Raw genomic sequence first — 23,256 nt, forward strand, 5'->3', positions numbered from 1 at the left:
ATGAGGGACATCGCGAACAGACAGAGGCTCATTCACAAAGCAGATAGAGGCGCTTGTACCGCGGGAGTGTTTTTTCACATTCGAATATTAACTTTCACGTTCGAATTCGCGTTTTTGGATACATTTCGAACGAATATTCGAACTTCGAATATTCGTTGACAGCCCTAGTACAGATATGCACAAATTGAAAAAGAATGTCTCGGATTAGTGTTTCACAGCTACATATACGGCCTACCCACCTTCACAGTTGAGACTGACCATCGTCCACTCGTTGCAATAATGAAAAAGAACATGAATGAAATGTCACCACGGATACAGCGCATGATGATGAAGATGCAGAGGTATGACATTGAACTCATCTACACACCAGGCAAGCACCTCATTCTCGCCGATGCATTGTCAAGAGCTCCTATCAAGGGTTGTGCGAGTACGACTGAAGAAGATGTCCAGGTGCACGTCAACACGGTGTCCGCAGCGCTTCCTGTGTCCGACGCCAAGACCCGGCAGATCATCGACGAGACGGTGAAAGATCCAGAGCTACAGCGCGTCATGGAGAACATCCGGGATGGATGGGCTGCAGGATCCTGTCCACAGTTCTTCCACGTCAGAGGTGAGCTGAGTGTAGTCAATGGACTGTTGTTAAAACAAAACAGAATAGTCGTTCCACGCACACTTAGAAAAGAGCTACTGCAGAGAATTCATGAAGGACACTTAGGTGTCGAAAAATGTAAAAGAAGGGCAAGAGACACAGTATACTGGCCAGGACTTAACAAAGACATTAACAACATGACAGGCAAATGCGAGACATGCCTGAAATACAGAAACAAACAAACAAAAGAGCCAATGACGGTAACTGATGTGACAACAACACCTTGGCACAAAGTAGGAATGGACTTGTTCCACCTGAAAGGAAAGGATTACTTGGTAGTAATTGACTATTTCTCAAATTACCCTGAGATGGCATTACTCTCAAGCACAACATCCAACTGTGTCATTACACATGCCAAGTCCATCTTCGCCAGACATGGCATTCCGCATACAGTAATGAGTGACAATGGACCATGCTTCAGTAGCAAGGAGTGGCAAGACTTCGCAAAAGTCTATGATTTCAAGCATGTCACATCTAGCCCACTGTATGCACAGTCTAATGGCAAAGCAGAGAAAGGCGTTCACATCCTGAAGCAGCTGTTGAAAAAGGCTGCAGACAGTGCTTCCGATCCTTACCTGGCTCTACTGAGCTACAGAGCATCACCTCTGGAATGCGGACTGTCACCTGCTGAGCTGCTGATGAATAGAAAGCTTCGAACAACACTTCCAACCTCTGCAAAGCAAAAGAAACGCCCAAAGCTGGAACAAAAGCTGAAACATCAGAAAATGAAACAAAATAATTTCTATGACAGAACAGCAAAGCCGCTTCCACCACTGTCCAGGGACGACGCAGTCAGAATTGAAAGTCCTGAAGGATGGACGACGAAAGCTACTGTTCTTCAAGAGGTCGCTCCACAGTCCTACACTGTGAAAACACCAGAAGGACAGATCATCAGGCGAAACCGGCGCAGTCTCCTGAAAACACCAGCAACACCAGAGACTGTTCCAGACCAAGAGCTCAGTCAAACCCAAGCTGAGTCCGAGTCAATCTCCACACATAATGCACACTGAAACACAGACACAGGCACTGATAATCTAACTAATACTTCTCTTCCAGGTGAAATGCTGATAAGAAGATCCGCTAGACATATCAAGAAACCTGAGAGACTTGACCTGTAAAAAAAAAAGAAAAAAAAGAAATGAGTTAATGTGTTATGTGTTATGGCATTAATGTTTGAGTTTAGTTACAGTAATTAATTAGCCATTGTGTTTTTTCTTGCATAACTAAATACCAAGAATGAGTTATGATGTTTGTTGTTACTACCTATAATGAGAAAAGAAGTCCATGCAGTTTAATGGAAAAGTTGTCTAAGGTAATTACTGACACTTGTGATGCGTTTAGTTTTTCATGCTTCAGAGAAAGGGGGATGTGGTGATATCTGTAGTTCCACATGTTGCCACAAGGTGTCGGTAGCGGTCCTACTAATGAGTGATTACTGTTAATACAGGGTAGATTTAGTACCGAGTTCATATAGTGAAGTCGCATGTAAGATGCTCCGTCTTTATAATAAATGACAAGTGCTAAACAAAGATTCTTTATTGAAATGAAGAACAAAACCCCCCCCCCCCCCCCCCCCGTCCGTCCGTCAACAACTCAGCGCAAGGCAGGCACGGTCCAACCCCCCCCCCCTCAACAACTCAAAACTGGGGTGCACCATAAATACGTGCTGGTGCACCCAAATTGAAAATTTAGGCGCACCAGTGCACCCAAGGAAAAAGTTAGTCTGGAGCAAAACAGTCACTATACAGATAACTATGGCGTTTTTGATATTAAAATAATGCTCTCGTTATGAAATAGCTGAGGATTCATAGAATAATATATTAATGAAACGTCCCTTACAAGACGTTAAACTTTCACAGCATCTAACCATTAACACCTCATCTAGGCCTGCCCAGACACACACACACACACACACACACACACACACACACACACACACACACACACACACACACACACACACACACACACACACACACACACACACACTGGTCCAGATTCGACACAGACTGAGAGGCGGGGGGGTGGGGGTTGTTGCAAGAGATAGCATGAGATTTTAAATAAACCTTTTCTGAAGCATTGAGAATCGAGCTGCCACAACACATATCACACCAATGTCACCATATATAACAATACATCACGGTGTATTACTTACAAAGATGGACAGAAGTTACCGTGTGTAACAAAGCCATGTTTTAAGCGCCCAATGTGATTTACACGTTTATAAATAACATTTTAATAAAGCCACCAGAGCTCCTGCTGTCCCCATGTGTCCCACCAGAGGTCGCGCTGGTTGCACGCACCACTGTATCGTGGATTGCTGTCATTCTGCGTTATTGAGGAGTCGTCTTTCCTTGTTATTTAAATTCCGCCTTTTGATGCGTTCTGTATTTTTTAGGTATGTTCTCCCATATCCCTAGGTGTTCAATGGGCTACAGATTATACTAGCGTTGTAGTTTTGATCTGCCTCGTGTTGTGTGTTGAATATTCTTGGGGGCGCTGAACTGCGTCCCGAACGAGCATATTTGCTGACAACTTTCTCTCCTCATGTTTGCATGGAATGATGTACAAACACGTACGCGCTATTGCCAGGACGAGCATGGAGGATAAGAAGGTCAAGTTGTGGTGAGTGCAAATGCGCAAAGATTCACCCAGATAGCCCGACTCAAGTGTTTGCTTCAGATATCCTTGGCTATTAGGTTGCCAATGAGAATTCAGTTATCTAATACTGTATTTTAAACCAATTCATTCGTGTGTAATGTGAAATCTAAAGATGTTCCTTTGCATTTCATGTTTACAAATGACCTGATGTATCAAATCACTACGTTTGTATTTGTGTGATGTGACAGTATATATGGAGTTGTGTAGCCTACTTGTTTCTTGTAGGCTACTTTTCATTATAAAGACCTCTTCATTTCACCACTATATTGTCATCAACTTGACTGTATATTCTAAATATTCATAGTCATGTGCTGTTTTATGAACCAATAAACAATTCTCAAACTTAAACAGTTCAGTCGTCTGGATTACTTTAAAATACAATCTGGGAGTTCCTCTTGGTGATCGCTAGCAGACTTGTTAAACCACATTCTTTGCAATATTGTTTCTCTTAATGGTCACGCTCCAGCAGTTGTGGAAACAGGTTTTCTTCACTGGTGTCTTGATTCTTGAATAACTCCAATAGTATCTGTCTGCGTCCTGCAAGACGGAGGCGTAACTTGTAGTAGGAGGCGTAACTTGTACTAGGAGGCGTAACTTGTTCTTTTCTAAATCGCGGTCCCCGCGAGATCTTTCTCTTTTCGCGGTAAACAAAAAGCGTTGTAAATCACGGTTCACACGAGATCTTCATTGAAGTCGGGTCTTCCGATATTCATGACGGTAAGTAAATTTAAGGCCTAATATTTGAGGTCCGAGTTGCAGTCATTTATGTACCCGCGCACCACTGCGACATACAGATCACTTCTGCGATTTAGAAAAGTACTAGACACGCCTCCGACTACAAGTTACGCCTCCGACAACATGTTACGCCTCCGACTACATGTTACGCCTCCTAGTGCAAGTTACGCCTCCTCCGACTACAAGTTACGCCTCCTACTACAAGTTACGCCTCCGTCTTGCAGGACGCAGACAGACCCAACTCGAATAAAGGGGGTCAAAAAAGTTTTTTTTGGTTGTTACTAATTGCCAGTGGCGATTTTGGTTTGGAAACTCTGGTGGGGCCCATGCAGGAAAATATTATGACGCAATCCAGAAATACCACATATTACTACCATCACAACAAAAACAGTAGCAAGTGACAGAGGGGACCAAAATTGCAGCTGAATAATGCCATCACTCAAACGCGAATCTGACGACATATATTAGGCTATCATAGCAATAGCACCACCAAATGGCAGCGTTCAAGATCTCACAATATCAAAACTCAAGAAAACAACAACGTGGCAACAATAAAAACACAACGGCGCACACCCTTTACACAGCAATCAATATACAAAGCCACCACTCACAATATAGCCTACCAAAAAAAGAAGAAGTATGGTTTAAGTTGTATTAAGTTTGCAGGCCACCATACTGTACAATTAACAATGAATCTAGCCTGATAGAGTGGTTGCCTGTTCAGACCTGGATAATCCTGGGTGAAAATTTAAGTTAGTTTGGGCTAAGATGGTAATTACCTGTGCTTTAAGGACAGTGCTGTCTGGTCTCCTTTGTGTGGCTGAGGTGAAACACAAGCATTTTTTTCCGCTTGAACCACTCCTGGTTGAACGATCTATTCTTGTCCTTTCCCTCTTGAATAATGATTAAATCCGTCGGGCGATGTGGTCCCAAACGTTTTATCGCCAACTTTTGTTCACGTGCTAAATCTCAAATGAGACAGATACTCAACACGATTCATCATTTAATGAATGAAACGTCCATTTGTTGTTATTTACTGTAACAGTAACTCTAACTGTAACAGTAACTACGTTAGCTAGTTTGCAAGATCTGATCGGCTCCCGCCGTAAACCCCGCCCTTTCTACAAATCAGCCAATGAGAAGAGCTTTGGGGCACTAAACTTCTGGCCCCACCGCCGAAACAGAAGCGGGCGCTGCGCACGCGCTTGCTCGCGCAACAGCACCAGTTTTCTACACTGCAGCAGACGGGGCCATCTCGGCTGGGCCCCACCAAGCGGAACAGACGAGACGGAGCAACGAACTATTTCACACACAACTACTACACTACAACATTTGCGTTCATCAAATTAAAACTGCGGACATGTAATTAATTATTAACAATTAATGTATTATTAACTTACGCTCAATGACATTATTGAAAAAAAAAAGAAAAGTATAATCGTGCCCAGCACGGCAGCGTTCTCTGGTGGGGCCGTGCCCCACTGGCCCCTAATGCAAAGACGCCACTGCTAATTGCATTTGGTGGCACTACTAGAATAGGTAGGCCTACATGCCTTGATGTTCAAAATACCCCTTGGAAGCCGAGAACGGCCATGGTCCTATCCTTCTTTTTTTCACCTCGGTATCTCGAGAAAACAACGCAATTAATTTGTGAGCTTGAGAAAACAGCCAAGTTCATTTGTGATCTCGAGAAAACAACACAATTAATTTGTGATCTCGAGAAAACAGCCATGTTAATTGTGATCTCGTGAAAACAACACAATTATTTGGTGATCTCAAGAAAACAAAACAATTATTTTGTGATCTCGAGAAAACAATACAATTAATTCGTGATCACGGAAAACGAGTGAGAAACGTCTACCGCAACGCACCCTCAGTGCCCGTCTGCTTGACTTCATTCAGGCAATTTCTTTTGAACCGACGCATTTTTTGGTCATGAACAATGATGTCATGAATAATCAATCAGCTGATAAGGAAATTTGATCAGGGATTGACGCAGTGGGGGATTGCACAGTGTCTCCTTATTCGGGATAATTTCAAGATTAGTCCGCAGAAAGAATTTGTCTTTATCGACTAGACGGAGATACAATGATCAAAAGGGGGCGTAGACGTTTCTCTTTTTTTTTTTTTTCTGTGATCACTAATAACTGTTGTTTTCGGGGGTGGACTGAGACAAAAATTCAGCCCTGGGATTTTCTGTCCAGACCAGCCCACTACATTATCAGCACAAAGGGTGGGACGAGATGAACGGGAAGAACCCTGTATGTAGGCTACTTGATTCAAGCAATTTAATCAAGTACATACATTCGAATAATAGTACAGCACTGCAAATAGAAGTTGTTGCTTTTTTTGTTTTTGTTTTTCAAGTTTGTGTCTCTTGTGCTGCTAACAAGAAAGGTGTGAAAGCCGAACAGGAGGTTACCAGACCTCCTGTGGTCGCTGCATCTCCAACCCCTCTACATATCTACAAAACCCTTGTTAAATATCGCATTTGATCCAACGCTAAATTCTCTCTTGCAGTTTTTAGTCTGTGACTGTGAAAATCATTTGGTGTAAGCCCAGCATTAGTTAAAACCAGACTCGGACAATAATAACAAAATATCCTGCAAATAATCTAGAAACATGTTCCAGACAGTAGCAGCATTAGAGCTGATACTCATTTGTTTTAATGGTGAATCAGTCATTATGAAACCATAAATAGAGAATTTAATTGTTTTTATCTGTAGCTGCGAGAAAAAGTCTAAGACATGAATTACAGGTCTGAACAGATATGCATTCTCATATTGGACATTATACTTTTTCACACAGCTATGGATAAAAAAAACAAAAAAACAATTATCTATTTATGGTTATATTCCTACTTCCTCGTCCGCAGCCAGCCAGCTACACTCCTCACCAAATTCATGACCTACAAGAAACAGCAAACAGAACTTGTACTCAGTATCTGTGTACTGAGTGACAAGTATATGTAGCCATGTAGCCTTTTTGTGATGTAGTGACACTTAGTGAACAAATCTATCTGTCATGAAGGATGACTTAAGTCTCAAAAGAGCCCTAAGGTATACCTGCATAAATGTTAATTGAACTTAAAAGATATGCAGATGTTTGAAATTAAAATCCTCAATATGTAAATCTTCAACCAGGAAATAATCATAATCAAACCTTTGTTTCAATCTGAGACAAAACAAGTTGCGCGTGTTTCTGCAATCTCCCCCAAAGCAGATGTAAACATTTCTTTATATTTCCTTATTTCTTACAAGATTTGATTTGATGTGTGAAACTTCTGTATATTAACGCATATAGAATAAAAGTGCAAACTACAATTATTTATGTAGCATTCTTTATTGCACGGAAACTGTTTCATCTTTAATTATCAGGGTTCTACAGCCTGGTCCCAACATAGGTCTTTAATGTCTGGGTTCTACAGCATGGTTCTAATACAGGCGTTTTTCTCCTTGCGGGGGTTTACAGCAGTGTGCAGTCTTTTTTTCCTCCATGGCTGTCTGTTCCGCTGGAGCCTCCCCCACCAGCTGAAAATTGCACATCCTTTACACTGGAAAGTAACAGTTAAAACAACGGTGAGCCGTGTTTGCAGACCCACCAATGCAAAAAGAACTGAAACTATGGAGCATGCAAATAGCGCACAGATCGTCGTCAGTATATTTAACGCCTGTTCAGTTAGCAGTGCTCGTCTACAGAGTTAGCAGTTAGGAATAGAGAAGTGTGTGTGTGTTTGTGTGTTACCTTGTGGAAGTACGTTTCTTTCAAAGTATGCAGTGACGTTCATGTTACCAGCAGGTCTGTATTGAGCCACCACAAACACCCTCTTGCCGTCTGTAGCCAGACCCACGCCCACCTCCGTAGTCTCCTTCCACACCACCTGGGTGAAGTGGCCTGGGAGGGGGAACCAACAGGTTAGGGGGGAGCATGGGTCACTTTGACGTGAGCCAGGGGTTTGAATCCCTGCCACGATTTCTGCAACACCATGCTACCCTGATACCACAGATAATTGACCATGTGGTGCTGGTGTATTTGTTGTCCTTACAGTGAAGCATCGGGGATTACCTGTGTTGCCTTTGAACCCAGGGCTGTTGTATTCATAATCCTTCACCTCGCCGTACCAGCTTTCAACAGCCTCCTTCCCTGAAGCAGAGAAACAACTAAATGTGGACCCCAGTGTCTGAAGAGATTTCAGTCTTTTAGAACAACCCAGAGTGGATACACTAACCCTAACCCTACCTGTCAGGTTGATCGTTGCGGAGCTGGACATGCAATATATGTTCTCTCCATCGCTGGTACTGCTGTGTTCCATGTTCCCACTGTCCAGCAGGTGATCGGCCCAACTCTGGGCTGACTCGTTGAGGTCTTTGCTCAGGGTCAGCGGGGGGCTCTGGTGCATCTGCCGGTAGGTGTTGTGCGTGGTGAGGAACTCCTTTTGGAAGCTTCCATCTACCAAGAAAAATGAACATCTCTATTTGTGTTGCGGTGTGGCAGAGTCCATTCTAATCAGGTTCAAAGGCAGGTCACCCATGGTCAATCCCCCTGCCCCAACACAACTTCGAAAGGGCAAGGAAATGCTTTCACAACACAAACATTTCCTATGTGTCTACTCACCTGCCATTGTATCGGCTAAACTGGTCTGGCCAAGCAGCTGGAGGAAAAAAGTCTGCACAGAACACAAACACACAAAACCCTTTAACTATACTTCCAAATACTGAGGACAATATAACACAGGTATCTGACATATACCTGTGTTGAAGAGATTACATGCATATAAACCAGAGAGATAGTCACTCACCTGTGTGGTAGTGGTGGACTGCAGGTGTGTTTGGGAGGTTTGGATATCTGCTCTCTGCCTCTCACAGCCCTTATACAGTCCAGCCTGGCCTCGCCCCCTACATCCTCTGTGTAGGAGGGGTAGTGTACATGCACACACACACGCACGCACACACGCACACACACACACACACACACACACACACACACACACACACACACACACACACACACACACACACACACACACACACACACACACACACACACACACACACACACACACACAGTCACACACACAACCTTGCCTTGTAATTTTCTCAGGAGGCCCCTCCTTGTGTGGTTGGATGTTCCAAGACATTTATCAAAGGTCCCTCGCCTCTCCTCTTTCTGCCTCCTTTCCTCTCCCTCTTCCCCTCTCCTGTTCTAGGGGGGGGGGGGGTTGACTTTGACAATTCATTTATGTGTCATGATTATTCTAAAGATTTTATTTTGCAATTCATGGTTATGAATGACCTGATGTATCAAATCGCTACGTTTACACTGTTTGTAAACTGTTTGTAAAGATTTGGCTTGGGTGTTCGAGCTATGTGAGTGGCTCGGGTTTTCGAGCGATCGTATTGGCTGGGGTCACCAGCAGGTCTGTACTGAGCCACCACAAACACCCTCTTGCCGTCTGTAGCCAGACCCACGCCCACCTCCGTAGTCTCCTTCCACACCAGCTTCGTGAAGTGGCCTGGGAGGGGGAACCAACAGGTTAGGGTGGAACATGGCTCACCTTGTTGTGAGGCAAGGGTTTCTGTTTTTGTCACGGGATAGACATGAAATAGTTTGAATGCCTGCCACAATATCCTGATAATTAACAGATAATTTACCATGTGGTGCTGGTGGATTTGTCTCTATAAGAGAAACTATGCTTTTAAGGCAGCTACAGGCTCAAAGGGCTTCAGAGGTCCCAATAACGTGACCTAACCTCCAAACCCTGAGCCCTATACAGGACAAACCCTCCAAACCCACAAGGAACAATTTGTGAGAAGACTGGAACTCTTACTTCTAACTATAAACCAGAAATAATTCTATTCAATTAAATTTTATTTCTATAGCCATTAATCACCATTATGGTCTCAGAGGGCTTAACAGGCCCAATATGTATGACACCCCCGTTTACCAAAGCCCCCACAAGGGCAAGAAAAAAAAAGAACTAGGAGGACTTGTAAAGCCTTTGTGGTGAAGAGGATTATCACGGTTGGCCGCTCCCCATTGTTCACTAAGCAGTCATTGAGATGTTGTCTAGTGATGTAATCTTGATCCACAATTACTGAGAAATTGTAAAGAAATTCACCCGTCAAATTCCTATCAGATTGTGTTTCTTTGGTGCAATGCCTGTAAACACTCAAGTTATTAATGACAGGGATCTACTGCATGGTTCTAATTCAAGTGGTTTTACTGGCAAGGTTCACCTGTAAGTTTATAATTTAATCATTTTAATGGCATGGTTCTACTGCATGGTTCTAATACAGTGCTTATAATGTTAGGCCTCTACGGCATGGTTCTAGGGGGTTTACAAGTTAGGAAACCTTGAGAAGGAACATGGTAGGATGGGCAATAGTTGCCAATGGATGGACATAGTGGCATTGACAAGGAAACAAAGTCAGATGTTGTGATAGGGGAGTTGGTATCAGGAAGCAATAGATGGTTTTGTCACATGGTGTATCACAGGAACAGAATGTACGAATCAGGTGAAACCACAACGTGATATTATTTTGCACTATCACAGAACACCACAGGCACAAACAAACAAAAGGTTTCAACAATTAGTGCGGAGCAGCGGTGTTCAGCCGTGTCTGGTTGTCTTAACAGTGACCCATCTGGCGGTACCTGTGTTTCCTCTGATCCCAGGGCTGTTGTAGTCGTAATCCTTCACCGCTCGGCACCAGATTTCAACAGCCTCCTTCCCTGAGGCAGAGAAACAACTAAATGTGGACCCCAGTGCCTGAAGAGAATTCAATCTTTCAGAACAACCGCGAGTGGATACGCTAACGCTACCTTCTTTCTGTCTCTTCTCTTCCGTACTCGTCTCCTGTCCTCTCCCCCTCTGCTCTTCTCTCTTCTCTTCCTTTTTTCTTTCCTCCTTGTCTCCTTTCCATTCCCGCACTCATCTTCTGTCTTGTCCTCTCCTCTCCCCTAATTTTCTCTCTCCTCTCCTCTCCTCTGCTTTCCTCTCATCTCCACCTCTCTTATCCATAGTGTTCTGGGTAATGTTGGGCCATATTGCTTCTCCACACTCAAAAACTTGTTCCATTAGCAGACGCTTGGCGAACAGTAGCAGTTATTCTACCAATGATCAACAAGAGTCACAGCATGGATTTTAACGACAGTGGTTACACAGATGCTAGATAGAGGAGACTCCTCAAAGACATTGATTTCCGCAATACCATCTTGCTAGTCATTTTTATTTCCAAAGCCGGACGACGTTGATGGACTTTTCAAACTACACATTCTTACTGTGTAGTTTGAATAGTGAGTAGCAGCGGCAGACAACACAGCCAAAGCACTAATTAGTTTCTTGTTGCGCGTCAGTCTTGTGCTGCTTTTTTAACAAGGTAGCCAGACTCTGTGTAAACAGGCGCAAGGCGGGCTTCAACAGTACTTGGCGTTTATAAGCTTGTTGTTTCTGTGCGGGATTTGCGGTTATGGATACATGTCTGTGTTTGTGAACACAGGTTTACCAACTAAACAGGCCTTGTGTCTTGCTTGACTGGTTGGCTGGATAAAAAAAAAAAACTATTCAAACACGCACAGCCTCCGTCAATGCAGAAACATAGGCCAGACACACAGCCACTTTCCATGGAGACATAGAGGGGGTATTAGTAGCCGATTATACTTAGGCAGGCATTTCATATACATTGCGACTGCGTGACAAAATATTCAAGATTTGCATGTAGTGCTCTGGCAGCAGCCTGTTTGAACCTGTCTCTGGCTTTGTGCTGGAAATGTCACTAAGATCAGCATCCCAATCATCTAGGGGGATATAGGGAGTCCACTCTAATGGCAGTTATTATGTAGCATTAGATCTGGATGCCTGATATGTCAGTTGTCACTCATTCGCATTAGTAACACCATTGCTAACAATCAAATCTATATTAAGTGCAATAGTGTTTTTTACACTAATAAAGGCCAGCGGAAGAAGTTGAAACTGAAAAAGATATTTTTAATATTTTTCCAGATACCGGGTCAATTTGATCCACAACATAACCGGAGGGTTAATTTGCAAAGAAGAAATCTTGAGATGGAACGAAGAGTGAGGGATTTCTCCTTCCAGGGACGGTTAGGAATGGCGTGGACATGTCATAATTGACATATATAGTAATACAAACGAATATTTGTATATATATTTATAATACTAGTCCAACCTAACTATACTGATCTACCCAAGCTAACGATGTTAATATAAGCTATTCTAACGAACAGAAAATTGTCGTAAATATAACTTTGGTCTGTCATTAGTTAGACTGTAACAAGCAATAAACTGCCTCTGTGTGTGTGTGTGTGTGTGTGTGTGTGTGTGTGTGTGTGTGTGTGTGTGTGTGTGTGTGTGTGTGTGTGTGTGTGTGTGTGTGTGTGTGTGTGTGTGTGTGTTTATGCTTGTTCAGTATCTTAGACGAACCCCCACTATCCTCATAGTGGGAGTTCGTCTGAGCCTTTTCCTGTCTTAAATGTCTTAAATACAGATAGTGTCCTTCTACGATGTTAAACGTAAACACATCTAGAGGAAAACATGCACTTTGTGTTATTCCTTCATTTTTGATCAATGCAAATAACTGACCCTAAAAAACTATGTAGAAAAAATATCTATTTGAGTAGATACTAATAATGTTTGAAAAAAGGTACCGCGTAGCCAATTGTCACTGTGTGAAAGCAACATCCATAAGCTCTGTAATTTATTCCTATGTATGGGAGCTGTTCATTTGAATGACCATCTGATAGAGCATAATAAATAAACCAATGCTTAATGCCTCAATTATGTCTACCTGCCTTGGAATTTACATTAAACTGAATGCAGCCTTGTAAAGCCATTGGCGAATGATTGCCTACATTAGGAGGTTGTTGGATTCTGAATTCCCCCTCATTAAAAGGTAACTAATACGATCAAGATTATAATTTAATAGCAAATAAGCCATTCGGTTACTCGTACTACTAGGCTTGAAAGGCATACATTTTGTAGCAGGTTGGTAATGCAGTCTGAAAGAATATGTATCTCCCTGGAAAGTTGCTAGGATATTCACCAAGGTTATTAGGTCTGATCTGAAGTATATACAAAATAAAACCATTGATGGGAGGGCATCATCTGTGCATTATAGAGAGGGGAATCATTATGTCGCAGGTTCAAAATGCAGGCTAGGAAATAGGAAACGTGTCCATATTCACCAAGGTTATGAAATCTGATCAGATTGATAATCCTCTATTAATCCCAAAGCAGGGACATGTGCAGTTTTAAAGCATCAGAAGGGGTTAGCCCAATAGCCCAAAGCATCAATAAAAAGGAAGGAAGGAAAGACCTGCTGGAACTCTCCCTCACGCAGTGCGAGTGAGGCAGTCTGTCACTGAGTGAACCAAGTGCAGTCAGAGGGTCGTGAGACATGGCCTCCATCAGGGACAATAGCTATGTCATCGCTCTCATGTCTCCCAACGCCTCCTCTGGGCCAAAGGGGCCCCCCAGGGGTTATTAATAGTCTGAAGTATGCTAAATAAAACACTTGATGGTAGGGCAACATCCGTGCAAAATATGTAACCAGGTTACATATTTTGGTATACTGCATGTCTAGCCTGGTAGGACAGGCAACTGACTGCTTTGTGTCATGAAATGCAGTACATTATTATCATGACGATTATTATTATCAGCACTGCATTGTAAACCATGTTGACAAGGCTGCATTCAGTTTAATGCAAATTTTGTAGTTGTGCAGTCATCAATAAAATCCTGACTTATACAGTCAGCCTACACATTTATGAAATGAAGCTAATTATACCTACATAGGCCTATACCCTAAATGTTGATGCACTAAAGACACTATTCTAAAACCAAAAAGCTAGTGAACTTTGCTTTCTAAATTTAGCTTACTGCATTTTTTAAAATGACCATTGAATGCATTCTGCATTGGGACTGCATAGCAGACGGGATGCACGCGCACACGCACAACTAGACATATATGCAAAGCAGCACTGAAGTGGCGTCGGATTTGGGTGAGAAGCCTTTAATCCAGGTTTTAGTACCTGTGTTTCGCAATATAGACGCATTCCAAGCGTGTAGTAAAAGACACCCCTCAGGAAAAAACCTACACCTAAATATTCCGAACACGCACACATCCAGGCACAAACATGAACGCAGGCAGGCACGCACGCACATACACAAACCCCCCCCCCCCCACACACACACACACACACTGAGCCTCCCACCTCCTAAGTGCTCCACTCGACTGAACATCGTACACATATTTTCCAAATTAGTAGTTTTTGGTGAAAGATAGCCGTGAAACCATTCCATAATTTATGTTAACGCCAAAGACATCTAAGCGAATAACTTTACAGGACACAAGGGCGAATTGAAGCATTGAAACAAAATATGTAAGACCTACTTCTACTCGACAGGTTATATAGACTATGTGTAATATTATTTTTCCTGATTCCATGAATATATGTTACGAAGAAAGATATTGATTGGCGTCATATTATTAGAACATACAGGATTTTCCTATTACAGTTTTTCTCAGTCGCTTTGGTTCATTTCTCAGATCAGAATTTAAATTCTCAAAACTACCTGTTCAATCTTCACATCAGTGTGTCACTTTTGCACATGAAAAAAACAGTTTCTCATTTATTTGAACGCGTTGCGAATGATTTGGTAAATCCATGCACTTGATTATGTACAATACTCTGCTCTTTCCTAAATAATCAATTGCTTATGTCATGTTGATCAAAATGTATTGTAATGGTCTCTATATGGAATAGTCTCACCCCCACAACATTTAGGTATTAGTTCATTGCATAAGTCTTTACATGCAAAATGGTTGAACAAGTTGTCATAATATGTCAAGCATATTTCTATACATTTCTATACGCTGGCATTAGACTCTTTTTTTTGTTCTTTTTTCTAAATCTGTCCTGAATTGGTCAATTGCTACCAGGTGAATCTTGACTTTCCCTAAAGACGGGAAATCTGTGAAGTGTTAGATCAACCAACGATCAACCAGTACTGGAATTGCTCAAAGGTGCATCTTTTGAACCATGAACTGGCAAGTATATAGCTGGTGCACAACACAATGTTACATTGTCTGAGAATGTGTGGCCCAACAGACAGGAACGTCAGGAGTTGTCGGATGACTGCACTGTAATTCCTACAGCAATGCATGTACAGTTTACCCTAAGGAGGTTTTCCTATGTTCACATTTCTAGCAATGACATGGTCTGTTACGTAACAAATTACAGTACAAACAGTCAAAGCATAAATGTGAATCTTGTCCAGTCTCTTGCAAACAATCTCCCACATACACTAAGGTGTAACTTACAATTTACAATAATTGTCTTCAAAACTTTAGCCATAGTTTACATCAGAACATCCCTTCAGAGTACACTGTTATATTGACAACATGACTAAGCAATTTGACTGTCTTATCCGTAGACAATGACACAAGGACTTGTTATTCTGATAGCACTGACATGTTCATTGAAACAGATATTTACTTTTGAGAGATTAACTAAGGATTTTGAGCAAGAGACTGGCTTTTGCATGTAATTCATGGTGTTTTTCTATTTGAACGCATTGGTTTGAGAAATGCACTTACTGCAATTTTCAATTCTGATCTGAGAAATGTACCAAATCGACTGAGAAAAACTGTAGTACCACGACTGTAATCTACATTGTAGTGCCTGTTCATGAACACACGGGGGCGACCTACACCAGTGGAGAAATCAAAATTTGCACGCCTGAACACAATCCGATCAAGATATGGACGTTGTTCATATTGTAATTATTAATCTACTTCGTCACCCAAATTGTTGGTCTGAAACTAATTATAATTATTTTTATGATTATTAATATATTATTATTAATAATATTATATAAAAATATTCTGGTATGTTTATAATATATTTTAAATACTGGAATATTTCTTCTGTCTCACCCTGTGTGTTATTTTACAGTCTGACCTGAGTTTTGTGGGTTAGATGTATCAATAGCCATGTTAATTCATCTGTGTTATGCTGGGAGCTGATTAGACAAATCACAATGGAGTGGTGTGTGTGCGTGCGTGCGTGCGTGCGTGCGTGCGTGCGTGCGTGCGTGAGTGAGTGAGTGCGTGCGTGCGTGCGTGTGTGCGTGCGTGCGTGTGTGTGTGAGTGTGTGTGTGTGTGTGTGTGCCAGACATGCGGTGCCGTCTGGGGTTTTTGATTCTCCGGGTGTGTGTCCCCACTCTTTATCAGCAGGCGTAAGGACTTCCTCCTCGCTCTGACTTCCACCAAGACCAATATTGACCCATCCCTGCAGGCAGTCAACCGTATCCTTCCTGTTGCCATGGAAGCTTATCCCACAGTATGAGACTCTTCTTATATTTTGGTGTGGAAGCTAGAGCCCACCTTTTCTTCACCTGGGGGGATACATCATACATACTGGATGTACCAGTATGTATGACAGAAGTGTAGGGGTGAGGGTTTTTGACTCCCAGCAGAAAGATTCCTTACCCCTGCTTCAGGGGTGGTCAACCTTTTTTGGACCCCTGACCCCATTTTGTGCTGTCACATTTTTTAGGACCCCAACAGATACAACATAATAAGAATAATGCTTATAAATATTCTTCTGCCATACACACTTCTTTTATTTAAAAAGTCCCCTAGCTCGAGGCAAAGTAGGGGACTCTTACAGGAACCCGGACCCTGCGGACCCTGGGGACAGCGGGGGCCCATCCTGGGACTGTTCCCATCGGAAGTCCTCCTTGGGTCATTTTTCAGGACCCTGGACCCCGGGGGGGCCTCAGTGGCCCTGTCCTGGGAACCAAACCCTAATCCTCAAACCAAACCCTTAAACAAACCCCCAACCCAAGCCGAAAGACACACCCCAAATATATATTTTGTTGATTATAATTCCCTGTCTGCATGATAAAAGCAACTGAGTAGTAAATACTTGCAGGTCAGTAACCGAGTTTGTTTGCAAGGAATCAAACCGGAACTGCTTGTTGCACTCCGAAGATACATCATGCATGTTCGTGGCATGCCGTAAAGGGGACCTATTATGCTTTTTCGACTTTTATGACCTATAAACGTTGTTATAATGATTGATAGTCATGTTTAACCATACTAAAGTGTCGAATAATGACGTACATGCATTTCAACGTATTCCCTGATGACATTCTGGGGTGGCTCTGCAGACGATTGCAATTCACTTGTTCACATTTCCGGGAAATCATCTACGTAGAGGCACTCCTGCCGCGCCCCCATATGCCTGGTCAAACTGCCCGTGCGCGCGCTTCATGGAAGGTAACCAATCACAACAGAGTTTGGTTGGCAGTAGGGGGGTGAGGGGGCGGAGAAGGATGAAACCGAGCGTTGACAGAGAATGGATGAGAGGAAGAGTTTTCCCGAAAATCGACATTGTTTTTTGTGTATGGTCAAACATGACTATCAATCATTATAACAACGTTTATAGGTCATAAAAGTCGAAAAAGCATAATAGGTCCCCTTTAATGAGGGATGAATTCAAACATCCACCATAAATGAATAAGTATAAATCCACAAGGTGTCAGATATGCGTGACGTTGTGGTTGTATTTCTTTCGACCCGATGGCCTTCCCTGGCCCTGCAGCACACACACACTCTTAATTTCCTGGGGTCCCTGCGGGCCCCACAGCAGAGTCTTGGTGGTTTTCTCCAGTATAGGGGGTCTCCCCCGGAAGACCCCGGGGGACACCAGCCTCCCCACCAAGCCAGGGGCCCCCCTCCGCCTCTGGCCAGATGTGTCCGATCCCAGAGGAGGCTCACGTTGCGTTGCTGGGGCGCCTCTGGCCCGCTGAGGTTCTCCTCGGCTGTCGGGGCCTGTTCCGCCGTCTGGAACCTGCTTCGGTCTGAGGTTCTCGCCCTCGACAGCCCTGCCCCTCCTCCAGTCACGGTGGCCGGACCCTCGTGGCTGGGACGGGGGGTTCTGGGGAGGGGCGGGGCTAAAAGGCTGACATCCCCGCCGCTGAAACACTGGGGGCTCCGAGGCGCTCGTCCCCACGGTAAATTGAAAGGTGGTGGTTGTTTCCGTGGTAACCTCCACCTCGGGGTCGCAGGGGCTGCTTGTTTCCGCGGTGACCTCAGCGGTCTCCGGAGGTTGTGGTCGTACATCGACAGACGTGTGTGAGAGTCTGTCTTCTCGCCTGTTGCTGTGGGGGAGGGAACACCATTAGAGCCTGCGGGCATCAGCTTACACGAGGTCTTGGTGCGGTTTACATGTGAATTTAGCTTTTGACATGCCCCCTCCCGCCACCGCCACCACCACCACCACCACACCATGACATCACTAGTGAGAACTGTGAGCTGGGATGATGTGGAGGGGGGGGGAAGGGGTAAAGCAACAGATGTGAGGAGAGAAAAAAAGAAGTGGAGGCACACCCAAAAACAAATGGCTGTCACGCTTCCCTGGCCGCCGCGGTCCTGCTAACGTTACCGCTAACGAGGAGAATATGGCTTGAGATGTGATGACGAGAGAGAAAGAGAGAGAGAGAGAGAGAGAGAGAGAGAGAGAGAGAGAGAGAGAGAGAGAGAGAGAGAGAGAGAGAGAGAGAGAGAGAGAGAGAGAGAGAGAGAGAGAGAGAGAGAGAGAGAGAGAGGGTGGTTGTAATATAAATCCCAAATAAACGTAAATATACCGTAACCTAGCTAATAAATCTACAAATGCTACATCTCACATGAGAAAGCTGTAGAATGACACATAATTTCACAATAAATTAGTAAACAAGGACGAAAAACACAATTACTACCAATCACATTACTATGCTCCTTTACTTCCCAAGTGGAGGCTTTGTGAGGTATAAGCCCTATACCTCTAATCTAAACCATAATGGAATGTTTTAATGGAATGAACAGGTTGTAATTTATGGAAACTGTCAGGCAGTTAAGGGGTTACGGGGTTTGTCTCTCAACTGAACGTTTCTGGGTTTAATGCCCAAGGATCTTTTTGCATTATATTGCTTCTGATGAATCTGCCTCTTAGCATCTGCTAAATGACAAAGAACGGATTTTGAATCAACTGCCCATGCAGCACGTGGAAGAGAGTGGTCTGGACAGGAACAGAAGATGGCCTCCGCACCTGTTCTGCTCGTCGGTCTCCCCCAGCGGCGACGGAAGATACAGCTGTAGTCTGGAGAAGGTGAAGTAGCTTCTCCCGGCCCCCCCTGGTGCCCCGGGCCAGTCCCGGGGAGCAGGGGGCCCCGGGCTGCAGCGGCTCAGGGGACCTGGGGGAGTAGGGGCCATGAGGACACGGATCTGACAGAGTCATCTGAGGTTAAGGGAGCCCTTTCAAGCGTCGCAGAGTGTCACAGATGTCACTTTGCACGAGCCAAGATTTGTTTATGCGACATCTTGAAAGTGGCATGGTCAGCATTTTTAGGACTGTCTGACACACATCTGTCTGTTCGAGGTCAACCAACAGATTTGACCATTTAGCCTCAAACACGACACAGCTTCTTCCTGTCAGGTGCATTTAGACAGAGGTTGTGGGATAGAGGGAGAGAGAGATAGAGAATTGCTTAAGAGAGTGCCATAATTATATTATATACACAAACACTTCTGGCAGTGGTTTCTATGAACCAGTGGAGAAAACATTTTTTTCTGTTGCTTGGAATCAGCTGGTAAACAGATGGAAGCTGTTTGTAAATTGGATGTGTGTGTGTGTGTGTGTGTGTGTGTGTGTGTGTGTGTGTGTGTGTGTGTGTGTGTGTGTGTGTGTGTGTGTGTGTGTGTGTGTGTGTGTGTGTGTGTGTGTGTGTGGGCATCTGAATATCTTTGTGCATGTGTCTGTGTTTTTTTGTTTGTGTGTTTGTGTGTGTGTGTGTGTGTGTGTGTGTGTGTGTGTGTGTGTGTGTGTGTGTGTGTGTGTGTGTGTGTGTGTGTGTGTGTGTGTGTGTGTGTGTGGGATGGGCTGTTGATGTTGGTATTTGTGTGTGTGTTTTATTTTTTCTTTGCCTCTGTGCATTTGTGTGTGTGTGTGTGTGTGTGTGTTTGTGTGTGGGGGTGTCTGTGTATGTCTGTCAGTATCTGTTTGTCTGTGTTTTATTTTGTGTGTGCTCGTGTGTTTATGTGTTTATGTGTATTCGAGTGTCCTAATAATGGAAGTTCGAAGGGGGTCATTAACTTGCTCAGATGTGTCAATGTGTCATTGTTTGTGTGGGTCTCCGTCTCTGTGTGTGTTTTGTCTTTTTTCTGTGTGTGTGTACCTGTATGTGTACCTGGGTGGGTATATGTGTATGCATGCGTGTAACCTAGCAATTGATTGGTCGTCTTAGAGTCTTAAGAGTACCATATTAAGCGCTATATAAATTTCATTTATTATTATTATTATTATTGGCACTTGTTCTATGAATATCCTAACTCTTCCGACGGCAATATATATATTTTTTCTCCTTCGTCTGACAAACTTATTTATTGAAAATCATTTTGGATAAAAGCGTCTGCTAAATGCCCTAAATGTAATTGTAAATGTCTATGTGTTTGTGTGTGTGTTTGTGTGTGTCTGTGTGTGAGTATTCAAGGGACTATGCATGTGTTTTTTTGTCTGTGCATGTGTGCGTGTGTGTGTGTGTGTGTGACAGGGTCCCTTAACGAGCTTCCTCTCAGTCCTGGCCCCTGATCATGTCCTTGATCATGCAGAGCTTTCAAGTGGCTTCTCTCAGTGAGTAAACAGCAGCTTTGGTCTCAATCAGCTCATTATCACCAGATGAACCACAGCCAGACTCACAGAGACAATCGTCCTTCCGCACACGGTGACAATAGCGTGATTACCACAAGTGGTATTCACGGTCTGTCTGGATGTGAGATTCAATCCCCAATGTCCGCAATCTATAGACATGGTAGGCATCTTCGAGCAAGATGCACCAACATGCTCCTTGATGGCCTGGCCTGTATCTCAATTAACTTTGGATAAAAGCGTATGCTTCATTACTACATAGTTACATAGTAAGTATATAGGAGTGCCCACAGCACACCTATCCCCCGCCTAACCGCCTCTGGAAGGCGGCTTCCCTCTTCTGTATTCAGGCTCATGGTTTCCTCCCACTGGGTTTCAGAGAGTTTTCCTTGCTCTTCCGAGGGCTTAGGGTTAGTGGCGGGGTGGAATGAAATGCCCTGGCCATTTAATACTGGAGCTGTGAAAGGCTATACAAAGAAAATTGACCTAGCTTGACATTTTATTACCCACAAAGCACAGTAAAGCAAAATGTTTGCTGTATTTCATGTTGTTGCTAATCGCCGTATAAATTGCAATTCGCAAACTGAAAACAAATAAATATGTTAAAAAAGAATAATACTTGAATTGAGGTATATTTATAGCTATACGCTCCTCCAGATAATGTTCAACAACAGACCTGTTTGTGTGCGGGGCGGCTCTGGTGTAAGAGGGCCCCTCTGTCTGGCTTGGCCCCCCAGGGCAGTTGCAGGTCCGGGGCCAGCCCTGGTGGAGAGCCCTGGTGCCCCGCAGTGATCGGGCCTCTCCTCTTTTGAGCTCATGGGCCTCCTCTCTCCTCCACACCTCCCTCCTCCTCCTGCTCCTCCTCTCCTTCTCCCTCCACCTCTCCTCGCCGTGTAGCTCCCACTCCAGGTCCTACTGCTCCGTCTGCCGCTGGCCGGACGTCCCTGCAGCCTGCAGCCCGTCCCTCTCACTAACCATACACACGATATATATATATTGGAGTTAATGCTACTCCTGCTTTTACTGCTGGGACCTTTTTCAACTACACAAACACCATACACACGTTAAATACTGCTCCTGCTAGGACCGCCGATACGAAGCACGTGAGCAGAGAGGACACGTGTGATTGGACGAGGGCAGAGAGTAGGCGTGTTGATTGGACGAGAGCAGAGAGTAGGCGTGTTGATTGGACGAGAGCAGAGAGGGACTGTGTTCATTTGACCAGAGCATGTTGATTGGACGGGAGCAGAATGTAAGCGTATTGATTGGGTCAGACCAGAGAGGTAGTGTGTTGATAGAAGGAAAGCAGAGATGAACCATGGTCACCTTGAAGTCCTCCATACAGCTCCTCCAGGGTTCCTCCACCAATGGGGGTCCCTGGGGTAGCTCCGGGGCCCAGCCTCGGGAACGCTGTCTGGGGCCTGGCGTACATATGGAAGAGGGTAGTGTTGGAGCTCCGTCCTCCCTTTCTCCTGAGAGGTTGGGTGGGGGAGATGATGAAAAATTACCTTTAATTGCGTTCAATACAAACAAGCTATATATTCTGCTGGGTGCAGTTTTAGGTTAAGATAATATGTAGAGAGAGGCACCCACTCCCTCTTGAACGCACATACATTCACACACACACACACACACACACACACACACACACACACACACACACACACACACACACACACACACACACACACACACACACACACAGACACAGACACAGACACACACACACACACACACACACACACACACACACACACACAGACAGACAGACAGACAGACAGACAGACAGACAGACAGACAGACAGACAGACAGACAGACAGACAGACAGCATGCTGTTATATCACAGCTTTCATGTGTGTTTCTATGTGTTTCTTGGCCAAATGTTTTGCTGTCTTCAAACTTGGTCTTGGAGATCACTGACAGTTTTGTGCGAGGTCTTATGACTAAATGCAGACCACAAAAGTAACAAATACAGCACACAGGCATCAGATCTGCAGGAGTGCACCCTGACTCACTGAGAATATATTGTATCCTATTAGAACAAAGCTAGGCATTCCTTTCACATTAAACTTGTTGGTCCAAATATTAGAAGTAATATTAGAGTCTTTGAAATGTATGTGTTGAGAGTTCTGTGAGGAACTCTGGTAGTGATCAGAGAGGAGTTGCGGAAAAGCGAGATTAATGTACTGCATGTGTGAGATGTGCAAACCTTTTCACATAAGCCTTTACAAATGCGATTGTTTCAGCAATTATCCTGCATCAAAAGGGACTGAAACCTCTATTGGTTTGGATAAGATTTGAAAGCACATTATTATCACAAACAATATAATATCAAACATGTGAAAGTGAAAATTAAGTGAAACATATTCCAATTTAAGTGTCAAAAAACAAGAATAAAACTGCAAATATGTCTAGCACATGCAACATAAGAATGTTGAGGTAGCCATTATTGACCAACATACTAAACATGTCTAAAAATTTGAAGTTGGTTAAGTGTGT

The 23,256-nt window shown here is 43.8% G+C and overlaps 1 protein-coding gene across 1 annotated transcript; it reads right to left on the bottom strand.

Moving 5' to 3' along the window:
* Positions 1-7,368: 7,368 nt before the first annotated feature.
* Positions 7,369-8,925, bottom strand: LOC115545691 (Golgi-associated plant pathogenesis-related protein 1). The gene is made up of 6 exons (XM_030359085.1): positions 8,844-8,925; positions 8,660-8,711; positions 8,285-8,494; positions 8,111-8,188; positions 7,790-7,939; positions 7,369-7,598 (listed from the first exon to the last, which is right to left on the bottom strand). Exons 2-6 carry the CDS (start codon positions 8,664-8,666, stop codon positions 7,594-7,596), a joined length of 450 nt encoding a protein of 149 aa, XP_030214945.1. The 5' UTR covers positions 8,667-8,711; positions 8,844-8,925; the 3' UTR covers positions 7,369-7,593.
* Between the last annotated feature and the right edge of the window lie 14,331 nt (positions 8,926-23,256).

This window comes from Gadus morhua, chromosome 6, assembly GCF_902167405.1.
Source record: "Gadus morhua chromosome 6, gadMor3.0, whole genome shotgun sequence".
In the NCBI taxonomy this organism is placed as follows: Eukaryota; Metazoa; Chordata; class Actinopteri; order Gadiformes; family Gadidae; genus Gadus; species Gadus morhua.

Excerpts from the sequence above, each read along its gene's own strand:
- LOC115545691 (XM_030359085.1), bottom strand. Across the intron at positions 8,189-8,284 it reads CGCAACGATCAACCTGACAG|GGAAGGAGGCTGTTGAAAGC; the intron begins GTAGGGTTAGGG and ends TCTCTGCTTCAG. Across the intron at positions 7,940-8,110 it reads TGGGTTCAAAGGCAACACAG|GCCACTTCACCCAGGTGGTG; the intron begins GTAATCCCCGAT and ends TCCCCCTCCCAG.